The sequence below is a fragment of the Pseudopipra pipra genome, chromosome 11 (genome assembly GCF_036250125.1).
Source record: "Pseudopipra pipra isolate bDixPip1 chromosome 11, bDixPip1.hap1, whole genome shotgun sequence".
Classification (NCBI taxonomy): Eukaryota; Metazoa; Chordata; class Aves; order Passeriformes; family Pipridae; genus Pseudopipra; species Pseudopipra pipra.
The window spans coordinates 13,959,215-13,972,506 of NC_087559.1; the positions used below are offsets into that span (position 1 = coordinate 13,959,215).

General features: G+C 36.9%; 1 protein-coding gene across 6 annotated transcripts in view; it reads right to left on the bottom strand.

The window, feature by feature from the left end:
• The window catches only part of CACNA2D3 (calcium voltage-gated channel auxiliary subunit alpha2delta 3), a 405,672-nt gene that overhangs the window by 131,759 nt on the left and 260,621 nt on the right, over positions 1 to 13,292 (bottom strand). For all 6 annotated transcript variants that reach the window (XR_010433489.1, XM_064667663.1, XM_064667662.1 and 3 more), the window contains 2 exons: positions 7,694 to 7,772; positions 3,436 to 3,569 (listed from right to left, as the gene is read on the bottom strand). Coding sequence is in view for 5 of the 6 variants with exons in the window: in XM_064667663.1 (XP_064523733.1) it covers positions 3,436 to 3,569; positions 7,694 to 7,772 (213 nt within the window). In the remaining variant the exon portion in view is untranslated. The remainder of the gene's footprint in view (positions 1 to 3,435; positions 3,570 to 7,693; positions 7,773 to 13,292) is intronic.

A 13,292-nucleotide genomic window follows, 5' to 3' on the forward strand; every position in this document is an offset into this window, starting at 1 on the left:
TTCTCAATCACAGGCTTTTAAACAGGGGGAACTCAGGGGCCAGACCAGTCTTTGTTTTATTTCCTGCAGCAAAAGAAGCAATGTTTCTTCACATTCCAGATGTGACCATAAGAGTGAGTTGAAGGTTTCTGTGCTCTTTAGATGATTACCCACAGTCCCAAGAGATTACCTCTATGCATTACTTCCCTTGAATATTCTGATGCCCAGCAATTTTCCTGATGAAGGGTGACTAAAAATGACCATAGGAGCTGCCTGGATACCTCTTCAGAAAGACAGGAAACACTGGGGAGAGAACAAAGTCTAAGGGCAGAAAAAGAGAAGACAGTTCAGTTGCCTGTGAAACAAGGAATCATCCAGAGAGGCCTAATCTCATTGTTTTGTAATCCCACCATCTATCAGCAGTGGGATCCTGACAGTGTCAAAGGCAGCACAGCCCTGATGTCCATCCAGGTTGCTCCATGCTACATATTCTGCATATGATGCCTTGCCAGAGATTTCCACTTCCATAAAGGCTGTACTTTTTTCTTTCAGAATGTGAAGCTTTCTCAAGAGTGTCAAAGTCAGGCTGAAGAGGCAGCTGTATGAACATTTTGCAGACATCCTCTTACAGGAAAGGTGAACAGACACAAGAATTAAATGCCTTGTTTTAGTAGCAAAATTCTTCTGGGAATATTCCTAAATGGTATCAAACACTTAAATGACCTAACTTCTGGCATTCACAGATGACTTTGTCCTGGACAAATATTGGATGAGAACAGTCTGGGGCAAAAAGGGAAATGTTTTGTATCCTAAGACTATTCCTGTCCAGCTTCTTTCTATCTGGATCCCAGTATGTTCCAACCTAATGTTGCTTGCTCAGAAACAGCACAGCTGGCCAATTAGCTCTGATATTTGGTGAGAAGGGAACAGGGAAGTATATTCCATGCTGTTAGGGCACAATGACACTGATTACAGCCCTGAGAATGCAGCCATGGCTGCTTGGACACAGCTGGGTGATAAGAACATTTAAGTTATCTGGAAATGCACTAATACTTCTAACATGGAATGATTCAAGTAGCAGCCACGGAGGAGCAAGGACTCAAACTGGCTGTGAAAATCCAGAAGTTCTGGGATGGAGGGGATTATTTAAATGGCACTTCCAATGCCAAGACAGAGATGGCCAGGGAACCTGTCTCTGAAAATAGCTGAGGCAGAAGCACATCTCATGTGTTACAAGGTTCCCTACATTGCTATTTCCAGAGTTTTGTATGTGACTACCCTAATTTATCGTGTCCCTTCATCTCTGACAGTTTTGGGGCATTTTTTGAGGGAAGAACAACAAAGGAGGCAGGAGTAAGGTAGTTTGCAACTAAGCAGATCACAGTATTTCATTTTAAAATCTTTTCTTACAGCATCCAACCCATTAGGGTACTGAATGGAGTTTTCAGACCCTTAAAATATGTGTGTGCATGTGAGTATGTACGTGAGTGTGTGTGTATAGTGACATTAGTTTAGTAAAGAGAGTAAGAAAACAATAAAATATAAAGAGAAGAACCTGGAAGTATTTTGACTGCAGCAAAAGACCTTTTGTATGGATTTAAACAGTTCCATTATTCAAGATTGTAACAGCTCCATTGTCTTTTCTTATCCTGTTTTCTCAAGAAAGATTCCCGGTCCTCACTCCCTCTACTGTTCTTAAATTCATTTGCATTTATTAACCCTTGCTGCATTCACTTAGTATTTCACACAACATTAAGTTGTTAATTTTCCTTAGCCTTTCCATAACCTGTGAAAATTAGACTAACTTTTATGAGTATTTTTGTCCCTACAAAGAGAGAAAAAATATAGATTAACAGACAACAGAAAGAGTAAAAGTGTGAAATTAATTCTGAAACAGCATTTTGTACTTTGTTGGTAGGTAAGGGGAGGCCTTGGTGTTGAGAAAGGAGGAAGATTTTGTTTGCAACACTTTCCATGCATGGTTCAAGGGCAAAGGAGAGTTGCACTAAGATGTCCCTTTCATGAGTCTCTGCCTGCCACTCTCTCTAGCAAATACACAAACTCCCTTCAACGTATACACACACTGATTACTTCAAGCATTTGAAAAAAAAGAAGTGAATGAGAACAAGATTCTCCTGGTCATCTCCCCATTTCATGGGATTCCCTGAAGGCACAATAATAACCCACAGTTTCTGTTCATCTCATCTTATGTTTCAATAAAAGAAAGAGAACAAAGGGGAGACTGGATTAATATGTTATTAAAAACAAAAAAAAAAGGAAAGAGAGATAAGTTAATTCCCCCTAAAGCAATTAACTTTTTGTTTCTCCTTCATAACTGCAGTTTTACTATTTGTGTTACATTACTCATGGCCACAACTGAGAATAGGAAAGGCCTAAACAATTGTGAAAATGAAGTAAAAGCTCTATTCCCAGGGTTTGTTTTTTTTTCCTACGATAGTTTTGCATTGATTTAAAACTGAACCTTCTAGAAACATCACAGGCTCCAAAGAAGCAAAAAACCCAAAATATCAAAGTGAAGCTGATGACATTCTCCCACCTTGCCCCACCTTCAAAAAAGCAAAAATTTAAAACAGAAAGAAGCAACCATCCCAGTTGTCACGTCATAATTTGTATTATATTGAATAATTGGCATCACTTATACTAAATGACAGGCATTCAGAGAAAAGTCTTGTTCTATGGGTAATTTACAAACCAAAATATTTTAACTGGGACAAAGGAAACCTAATGAGAAAAAAAAATAGATAAAAAATCTATTTCAGACCAACCCATGGAAATGAACAATCTTCACCTGCAAATCTGATGATTTACCACGAATTCTACAAAAGTATCATGAGAGCTCAGTCACTGCATAATAAAAAGTTTTGCTTCAACTCTGTTTCACAAGGATGTCAAGTAAAAATTGGACATTTATGACAATTATTTTAGCACATCACCCATTCAATTCACTTTAAAAGGCAGAATCTTCTCAATATTCTTCCCCAAGATATCACACTTGACTTCTAGATGTTGACCCACCTTTCTACACTGGAAACACTGGTTCTTGTCAGTCTATGTGTTTATGCTGACATATTCATTGACATGTTTTAAAACAGAGAAAAATGGTTACTCGATAGAATTAATTTCTGTTGAATGCCCTTTTTTTGATTATTAAAAAATGCAGGTTCAGAGGTCATAAATTTTAAAATTATTCTGTAACTCATGTTTGTTTCATTATTTTCTACATAATTACAATGTATAAATATCTGCTAAAGTTCAGTAATGTTGAATTATTTGCTTGTAGAATAAAGATATAAAGTCTCAATTCTTACACTGAGTTAGCACATACCCGCAACAGAAATCAGATGCACAATGAGTATTTCTACCACAACATTTTTGTTCCTAATTCTTCATTATTTGCCACAAGCCTTTATTAAATGCTTTATCATGCAGACTTACAGTGCTGTCAATGTATGCTTCAGTCCACACTACATCATGTTCTTGGTCAATAACCTTTGGTCGGCTGAGAACATGAAGATATTCCATAACATTCTCTTGCACATCAGCTAAGGTAGAGATCTGAGTAAAAAACCCTGTGAAAACACAGTTCAAGGATTTAAATCAGAGAGAACAAACTAAGGAAGACTGCAATAAGGAGTATGATATGGTTTATGTCTGTCATGTTTTCTGCTTATTTATTTCCAAAAAAGGAATGTTTCACAAGAAGCACCCTCAAACAATAATAATTGGTGAAAGCAGAAGTCTGTGAAACCTTTGGCCAGTCCTCAAGGACAGGGTTTATATTGCTATGAATCCCTGCACTGTCTGTACTAAACCTCTATTTCCAGAACTATTGTTGTTTAATGGTTTGGGGCTTTTTTTAATGCTGCATACTTTAAAATTTAGAACTGGTATTATCTTTGTCCAAAAATGTCTCATCCAGTTTGTCCAGTTTCAAAAAACATGATGGATTAGAACTACAGCAACAGGACAGTAGTTGCATATTCTCTAAAACATTCATCCACACAGTGTGACTGGAAAAAAAAAAAAGCAATATGTAATTTACAAATATGGCAGGTCATAGAAAATGTAGATTTCAACTAGAATTGCTTGGTTTAGTGATCACAGCTTTGTTAATCCTTTAAAACATCTCCTGCAACCTGACAGCACTGAGAACAGCAGAGGCCTCAGCTATCTGAGCTGTCACCACTTCCTTTTCAGTGCTTGGATGTCAAGTATCTTTATACACCATAAACTTGGCATCTGGAGCCCACATCATGCAAAGGTGATGAGGGACTGAAAAATTTCAAGGCTACAGTTTCATCAGGCCTTATTTAAATGCATCACTTCCCCTCACACACTTTCCGTTAATGAGAAAAGACCAATCTGAAAGAGGTCTCTCTACAACTTTAATCATTTGACAAGATCACAGCATCTGTGGACCTGGAATCTTAAGCTTTATTAAGCTTAAGCAGAAAACATGGCAACTGCAAAGAAATTTTGAGCTGTGTTTGTCCAGACAGGGGCAGTTTTGGCAAGATTGTAAGGTTGTCCTGTAGTCTGGATGCCAGAACTTCCTTATTCTGTTTATATTTAGACTTTCTGACAATCGTGTTTCCAGCTATCTGTAGCAAATGTCAAACCTCCCAAGAGTTAGCTTCCTACATTGCAAAATTTCTCTCTCTTATCTAGAGATCAGAGGTACCCTATGGAATTAAAACCTTACTGTTCCTATACCGAGGTTTAATGGTTTAATCATCAGTTAAAGAGTTGCTCTGAAGTTCTTGAGCACAGCTGCTGAGGCCATGTAAGCAATAGCAGCAAACCCGTGCTTAAATTTTTGCATTCTAACACCTGCTTCTCGGCTCCCTGGTGTGTGAATTATGCCACCTCAGAGTCCCATACAGTCATCACTACCTTTTTTTGCTCCCCAGCAGGAAAAAGCTCATGAAGGAAATGGATAAAATCTGGTAATGACAAGCAGGAGATATGTATAATAATGTGGTAAAAGACAGACACTTATGCTCTGCATGTGGGCTGCCTTTCCACATTTGCACTTTTTTGGATGCCTTGCTTTTCTCTAAAATGTCCACCTTTAGACTCATAACTTTTCAAGATGCCTCCGTTTGATTTTCACACGGAGCACAGCACCTCTCATTTTCGGGGCACTTCGCAAAATAGATGCAACATTCTTGCAACTAATAAAATATCGGAATTAAAAAATCCTCTTTGTGCAGGGACTAAGGAGGGAATTCATTGTTTCACTGCAGCTGTAAAACTCCCATGGAGATTTCCCCCTCTCCCCCCACCTAAGAGGCCTCTGGAGCAGGTGAACAGCCTCGGTGACTGGCTGCCTGCCACCCCCCACCAGAGCCCGCAGTGCGGGAGGTGCTGGGGTCATGCTAATAATGGGAATGGATGCTTCCTGTACGGAACTCTCCTCTGCTAATACAATAGCCTATAAACTGCTCCAGCTGGGGCACAACCTGCCTCGGGGCTGATCTGTCCTCTGCTGGAGTTGGAGCCCCTCTCAGCCCTCCCATACACAAAACATTTTTCTCTACGTTGCCCTCTCAGCCTCTGCTCGTTCGTACTGATGAATCCTATCCTTTGTCCATTTTATGATATGCCAACCACAGTGAGGATTCATACCAAAGTATTTTTAAAAAAAAAAAAAAAACAAACAAATAAGTAAAACAGAGGCTGCAATAGTGAATTTTACTGAAAAGAAAAATATTTAGTTTCAGTGGTTTTGTTAGCAAGTAATGCATTAACTCCCATCTTTATCTCTACAGCTTTCTGCTGGAAGTGACTGCTGAGGGAAAGGTAGTGCCTGCTTACTTCTAAGTTCTAGATACTACTGCTAACATCTGGCACATGCACACTAAACACTAGGAAATTTTCACCTTTCTTGGCTTCAGAATCTTAGTAAATCTTTATTGTTTTCCTTTATGTGCACTTGCTTATGATACAGAAGGGTAAACCGCTGCAAATTCAAAAAATGCTCTAGAGGGATTTTGGGGATCTTGAATGTTTTAATGTATTTAAAATGGTTTGGTGTTTTGCTTCATTAAGTAAACTCCCTCTAGATATGCCCTACTTATACAGAAAAATGTAGCAGAAAAACATGCTTGGGGTTTTTTAAGGTTTCACCATCATAAGCTAGAAGCTAAAGAAGTTTTTCAAGGTGGTATGAATTTCCCCTGTGACCCATTTTGAAGGAAAGGACTGCTGTCCACAGTCCAGTCAGCTGGAAACCCTGCAACAGCCTTCATCTATGTTGTGCTTCCAAGGGGAAAATCACTGCAAGGAAAATTGATTTTAGGGTCATTGACCCTCAGTGACAACAACATACTTTGGCCCACCCATGCAAGGAGTAAACTGCAGTCCACGCATTCAGCCAATCTTTAGACCAGCTTTACTACACTCCTCATCTGTTGTGCTTTAATTCTTCATTTCACTAAAATAAAATGGACAAGATGTAGCTGAAAACAGTAAGAAAAAGATCCAAATTTCATACTGTCTGACATAGTGACTTATGCTGTTTCCAATTGTGATTTTCAAAGCTAAAAAAAAAATAGTTACTGATTAGAGGTAGAAGATTTTTGCATTACAAGCTATCAGAGAGCAGGTATTGTAACTATTAAACTGAGAGGGAAATAAATTTATAGAAGTAATAGTCATTAAGCTGTTTAGTTGATTCATATGAGTAAGACTCTGACTCAAAGCAACATGGCCATGAAAAGAACAAAGTAGTCCTGAAGAATGACAAAGGTGACCACTTTTCCCCCTCTGGGAATAAGGAAGACGTGGACCAGATGATCTGCTAAGCCAGTCTCCATTGCCTGGTCCTAATTTCTGAGTTGCTGTACTTAGATCCTTATGAATTTGTGGAGCTGGGCTAAAAAGTTAAAAGATTTTGTTGATTAAATTGTCTTCAAAAAAGATGCTTCAAAGGATTCTTATACTATTATTTAAACTAAATTATGGTGTAATATTAGCTGATTAAGACAAGACTTCAAACTGAGTAATTTCCATCAGCTGGACATAACAGTAGTTAAAGAAATAATGACTAAATGGATAGCACCTGATGCAATTCATCATAATGTAATGTGGCACAATAGAAAAAGAACTTTTTTTTTTTTTCCAAGAGGAAAGGAAAAGGAAAACCTGAAGATTAATTAGGGGGTTGGGGTTTTTTTTATCCTGAATCATTCTTTTATTAGTCAATCCTTTTACTGTAGCATCTCAGCATCTTAAATGTTTTAATGCTCTTCCCTTAAACGATATAAACCAGTTTTTTTCAATTACACTGTCAGTTCCTCCAGGGACAGAACGTCTGGTGTTTCACATACCGTGCTTAACACAATGAGACTTGTACCCCATGTTCTTAGAAATCAAACTAACTCTTAGTAATAACAGCCTTAATAGAACAAATGCTTCAAAATTAGTTTGTTCTATGAACAAAAATTCAAGACCAAATAGTTTAAAAGCTTCATGCATATTTTAAGAAAAAAATACATTTCAAATTGGATTCGTTTGGCTCTTTAAATTTTATGTTACAAAATACAAGTCTTTTCATTTTCTGTAAAAAAACCCAGCTCATCCTCTCTCATTAGTTGCCAGTGACACCATATCTCCAGAAGGGTCAGGTATGCAGGAAGGCACAGGAATAGGGGTTTGAAAACAAGGCTTTCACAGATGAAGGTGAACTAACCTTTGTTAGCACAGGCCATCCACTTCAGGTTATCAGCAAATGCTGCTTCTCTTCCAATCAGATAGGTAAAAATACGAACCTGAAAGCACAATGCAAAAGATGAGCCAACTAATACTGCATTTAAAACACACTCAGTAGAACTCCAGATACACATGTGTCGTTCATATGGACACCCTTTCTAAGAAAGTATTACTGGTTAAGCAGCACAGTATGTTAAAAAAAGATCTCTGCCAGTCATGTCTTCTTGATAAAAATGTGGGGTTTGTTCTGTGTAACAGAAGAACTGATCTTTTTGAATGTGTTTAATATCTGACATTTAACTAAAGTTACGTTTAATATGTAATTGAGAATAAACTAAATTACAGAATAAACCCAGAATAAACTAAACTGGGGTACAAAGCAAAACTGCATGTTTCAGACAAATCTGTTCTGCACTTATTAATTCAGAAAATCGCTATGAAGTGGGGAACAGGCACTTAATTAGCAAATACTGCTGTAGATAAAGGATCTGAAACACCAGGCAAGCAAATTCCTCTCAGTTTGCAAGGTTCCTGTGACACAGTATCACTGTCAACTTAGAGACAGGTACTCACAGGAAGCACTTTAATGTAATTTAATTCCTTTGCAAATAAAAAAAAAAATTAAATTTCAATAATTTTTGCCATTAATATTTTTCCTCGTTCACAAAATCAATTATTTGTAGAATAAACAATTTTATACTAAGTTCCCATAGGGCTTTTTTTTTTTCCTCACAGAAGTGTTTTTAAAATACTTTGAAAGTTTCCCTCTTCTCTCACTGCCCTTTTGTCCATTTTCTTAATGGCCACATCCTGTTCTAAGCACAGATGATGCTTTGCCTTATTATCATGCTTAGAGATCATCAATCATAAAAATCTTCCCATTCTTTTAAACATCAAATGTACACAGAACTCAGTCATGATTTACACACTGGTTGTGTAGTGTTGCAAGTTTGAATCCAACAGTATCTATAATCCCACTCTAAGACTCTAAAGAACACAGTGTTAAACAAAAGAATGGTACTTTTGTACTTTGTTGATGCCTATGAAAAGCATTAATAAAGAAAAGCTTTATTCTACAAAGACTCGTGAAAGTGTACAGTGAGATTTACACTCTCAAAATACAGCATAAATCACTGTCACAGTTTATCTTCCTGAAAATGATGCTCAAATACAGCCTAGACTGAATACATCTGAGAGATTTATATTTAATGATCTGCTTTAATCTATAAAGAATCAAACTAGACTGTGTTCTTAATAAAAGGAGACCAGCCTTATCTAAATGGATGAGCAGTAAGCATGATAACAGGCATAAGCAGCACAATAACTCCATGGAACATACAAAAAATAAAATTTCAACAAATCAGTAACATGGATCATCATGAGGAGTGAGCTGCCTCTGCAAAACTGCTGCAAAGATTTAAGTGATTTTTCTCTGACTATATTTTCTACATCTAGTTGACTTAGTATCCGAAGTTTTGCTAGAAAATATTTAAAGCATCACAAAAAATGCTGCTAATTATTTGTCATTACTTGAAAAAAAAATAAATCTATAAGACAGAGAGCTAGAACTGAAAATGAGTTTATTAAATGTTGCTTTCCTTTCCTGTTCCCAGTCATTGTGCATTTTTCTCTATACATTTTTCATGGTGCATGTAATACAAATGACATTTACCAGTCAGCATGAAATAAAAAGTCTTTTATATAATAAGTTACATTACAATTTTAAAATACCATTTCTATGTTGTTCAATACTTAGAATACTTTATTATTCACAGTAGCTTTGTAAGAAAATAACCATGACAGGGTCACAGAAAGGCATTTTTTAGTTAAAAAGAATGCCACTGTTACATTAAAGTTTTCCTTCTACATTGGCCTTAAAGACACATTAATAGGTACTGTGAAAATTATTTAATACTCCATTCAGAATAGCAAGAAAAATCCTCAAAATCAGCTCTGATGAAAAACAATTCTGATTTTTTCTCTACTTCTAAAAGTTTCATTTGATCAGTTCATGGGATCCATTAGGTAAACTTAATTCACTGTGAGCTTGAAGTCAAAAACACACCAGAAATAATTTTACAAAACAAAGGCTTGCCATATTATTTTCTGCTTTCAGAAATCACAACAATGACTTAGGTAATAAATCATTCAAACTAAAACTTGTACAAATAAGACTACATTCTAAGTCCCATTTTTAAAGACAACCTTGGTTCCACACACCTCTTACACTAGTTTTACTTTCCTGGATAGGTATTCTCTGTGAGAATTCTATATGTACCATCCATGGTATAATACCAATAAACAGGAAAAAAGTCACTGTAGCTATAGATCTGTGTCCTGCATATACATAAAAATATAAGCCAATATTACAGAAGCACTACATTAATTTAGCAGGGTAAGTTCCAGCTACTTCTGCACATGGATAAGACCTGTGCAATGATGGGCTCCACATGGTGCAAAACAGGACACACTGACCATAGTGACCACTGAAATTTTCATTGTACATTGACTAGACATTAGGTACCAGATTTAATATCTATCCACAGGCCCAGATACCATGTAAGATATACATTGGAAGGTAAAAGTTTTTATAGTTACCCCCATTTTTTCTTCTTTGTGTATATGAAACTGAATTGGAGGTGCATCAAATCAGTTCTGCTCTGAAAAATGGTTGCATGAAATGTTTATTTTACCCAAACAATCCAGATACAGCACTAATATTGTATAGTCCGCTGAAAAATATATATAGCACTGAGGCAGATGATTGAAATCTCTATAATTAATAATAGATGAAATATTAGGTGTGTCTCTCCATTGTTTGCATTGGACCTTAAAGAAAATAATGCAATAGAAACTAGGAGCTTTCAGATGTATATACACTACACACATACACACTGATACACCTATATTGGTATGTTATGGTACAACATAATGTTAGGACACCAGGAATTCTTTTGAATCCATATGGAGAGAATGTTTTAGTCAAGGCAGACTGAAAAAATTCAGTTATTATAGGTCAGTCCCAGAAGATCCAGTAACAACATTTACATAGTCTACATGTGCTCTGGCTAACTGACTGGAAGCCAAATGAGAAAAACACCTTTGAATATCCAAGTGCTGTGACTGAATCAAGAGACCATTTTCATCAGAGAAGGAATCTGCATCAGAGGATGTAAGTATCTCTCTGGTAAAAAACATATGACAAAAAAGAGCCCTTCAGTTCTGGATAATTTTGAAAGCTTTGCAAGATACTTGAGAAACCTGAATCAAAATATTTTCCGTGTCTGACCTGTCAAATATGATATCAACTATATTAAGGCTTATCACGACCTGTTAGCTGTGGAGAGAGAAAATATTCTCAGGCAGAAGCACTAGTCTTGAATTTTTATATCAATCTACAAAACTGAAAATTGTAGATGTCAGATTCACTGAATGAAAAGCAAAATTTATTCTAAGAGCAAAAACCTTAACCTTTGCAACTACACTTGCTGTTTCTGCACAGTAGGTATCTCCTGCAGATGTGCCACAGACTACTATTTTTCAAGCCAATGTTCACAGAAAATGGAGTGAGGGCTCCATAATAATATTAAGGAAACTGAAAGGACAATAGAACTAGTAACTTTAATAGAGCTTGTGACTTTCTCACTTCATATTTTTCTACATTTTTCTAAAGCAAGTGTTGAATAGCAAAAAATACCACTTGAGATTGATGTATTTTAATTATCTTTAAAACAGCAGCTGTGGAAACCTCCCATATATTAGCTACTTATTATGCCTCATTCCGGACCTAGAAGGGTCACCTCTGGAAAACAGCACTCCATCCACTTACCTTTCTTACTGAAAGATTGCTGCAGAAGCTCAAATGATTCTGAACTGTGGAATCAAATTCATATTACACAACTAACTAATTTCAAGAGTGCATTTTATGATGGTCAGCTTCTCTGTGCAAGACTGTGGATTCTGGTCCAAACCACTAGCCCGTAGTAAACCAGTGGTAAGAAGCACAGCACGCCAACAGCTGTCACAAGTTGTGTTGGCAACTACTCCCATGTATGCAGCAGAACTAATTATTATTAAGGCATAGAACCACCAAGTTCAGTAGTTCAGACAAAATTGAACACAAATCTTACACTGAGTAAAATACCTAAATCAAAAACAGATATCTAACTGCATACGTTATCACCATTTTTAACCTGTTTGCTCACTGGTTTTCCAGTCTCTGGTTTTTCACATTCTTGTTGCCTTACCTAGGCACAGATCATGATTTGGACTAAACAGGTAGTTGCATCCCCTCAAATTTTGGAAAATAAGACTATTGATAATAAGTTTCTTGCTTTTACAGCCAGGGAATATTCTGAAGTTTGAACCTTTAGACTCTGGACAGAAGGTTTATATAAAATCTCAGAGATGCATACACTCAGCCATTAGCAAGGAAACCTAAGAATGATGACTTAAATGACAGCTATTTCAGTGCTAAACATTTCATGTGAAATATCCACTTAGCAGTTCCATCCATTATGCATGGGCTAATCTGCAGTCCCTGAACTGTCCTCACCTCTGAAACTTCATTAAATTCACAGCACAGTGAAGAGAACAGGGACCTTCCATCTATGTTAAGCAAGACGAGTCAATCTGCAAGATTCTACACACTGGAACTGTGAAGTCATATCTTCATGCCAAACAGCTGGTAAAACAGTATTTCCAGAAACTTAAAATACCGTGTGGGAGGGGAAATGGGACTTCTTATTGCAGCTGACAGTGCAAACCTCTGTTTGCAGCTGCAAACTATTTCATGGACACCTTCAGCAAAATAGTCTTTCCTTTCTGGCTCAGCAAGAAATAAAAATAGTCCTGTGGCAAGAGCTATGGAATTTAAGTTTTAAGTGGGATATAGGGATGAAATTCAAGTTTGCACAGTTACAAGCCATGGTGGTCCAGGAAAGCCTCAGGTAGTCTCTGCATAGATGAACAAATGGACTGATTTGGAACAATGGATTGATGTGAGACTGAGTGATTGCCTGCACTCCTAAGGAGCCTCACCCAAAAGAATTAATTTAACTGTTACAGGAGCTCTCAAGGTGAAAGCTCTTAAGTTGCCTCTCCTAGGCAAGTCATGTTATGGCTTATGGCTAGACCCCCTGATAGGCACTATTTGCATACTTCAGAGTGTTAATTACCTACTTGGTTGGAGAAAATGGCCCCCTCCCAGAGACTTCTGCAGGTAATTAGTGCTGTACAATTGACCAAACTGTACAGAAAAAGATACTTCAGAGTATCATAGTAGAAAGCCTGAAGAACAGTCACACAGGAGACTTTTGAACATACTTAAGATAGCTAGGAAATGTTTTCTACAGAATTTAAGGTAATAAATAGCAATTAATTATTCCTGTGCTGACAACAGGTTGGCTGGAAATAAAGGCTACATTCTCAAACCTTATTACTGACAAAACCCAAAATTCTAGATCACTCTCTTTGAGTATAACTAAAAGAGTACATGGGAAAAATATAGGGAAATTTATCAGAGCTTAAGGTGAAAAGAAAAATGTTCACTTTGAAATTCTCATAGGCATCTCCTCCAG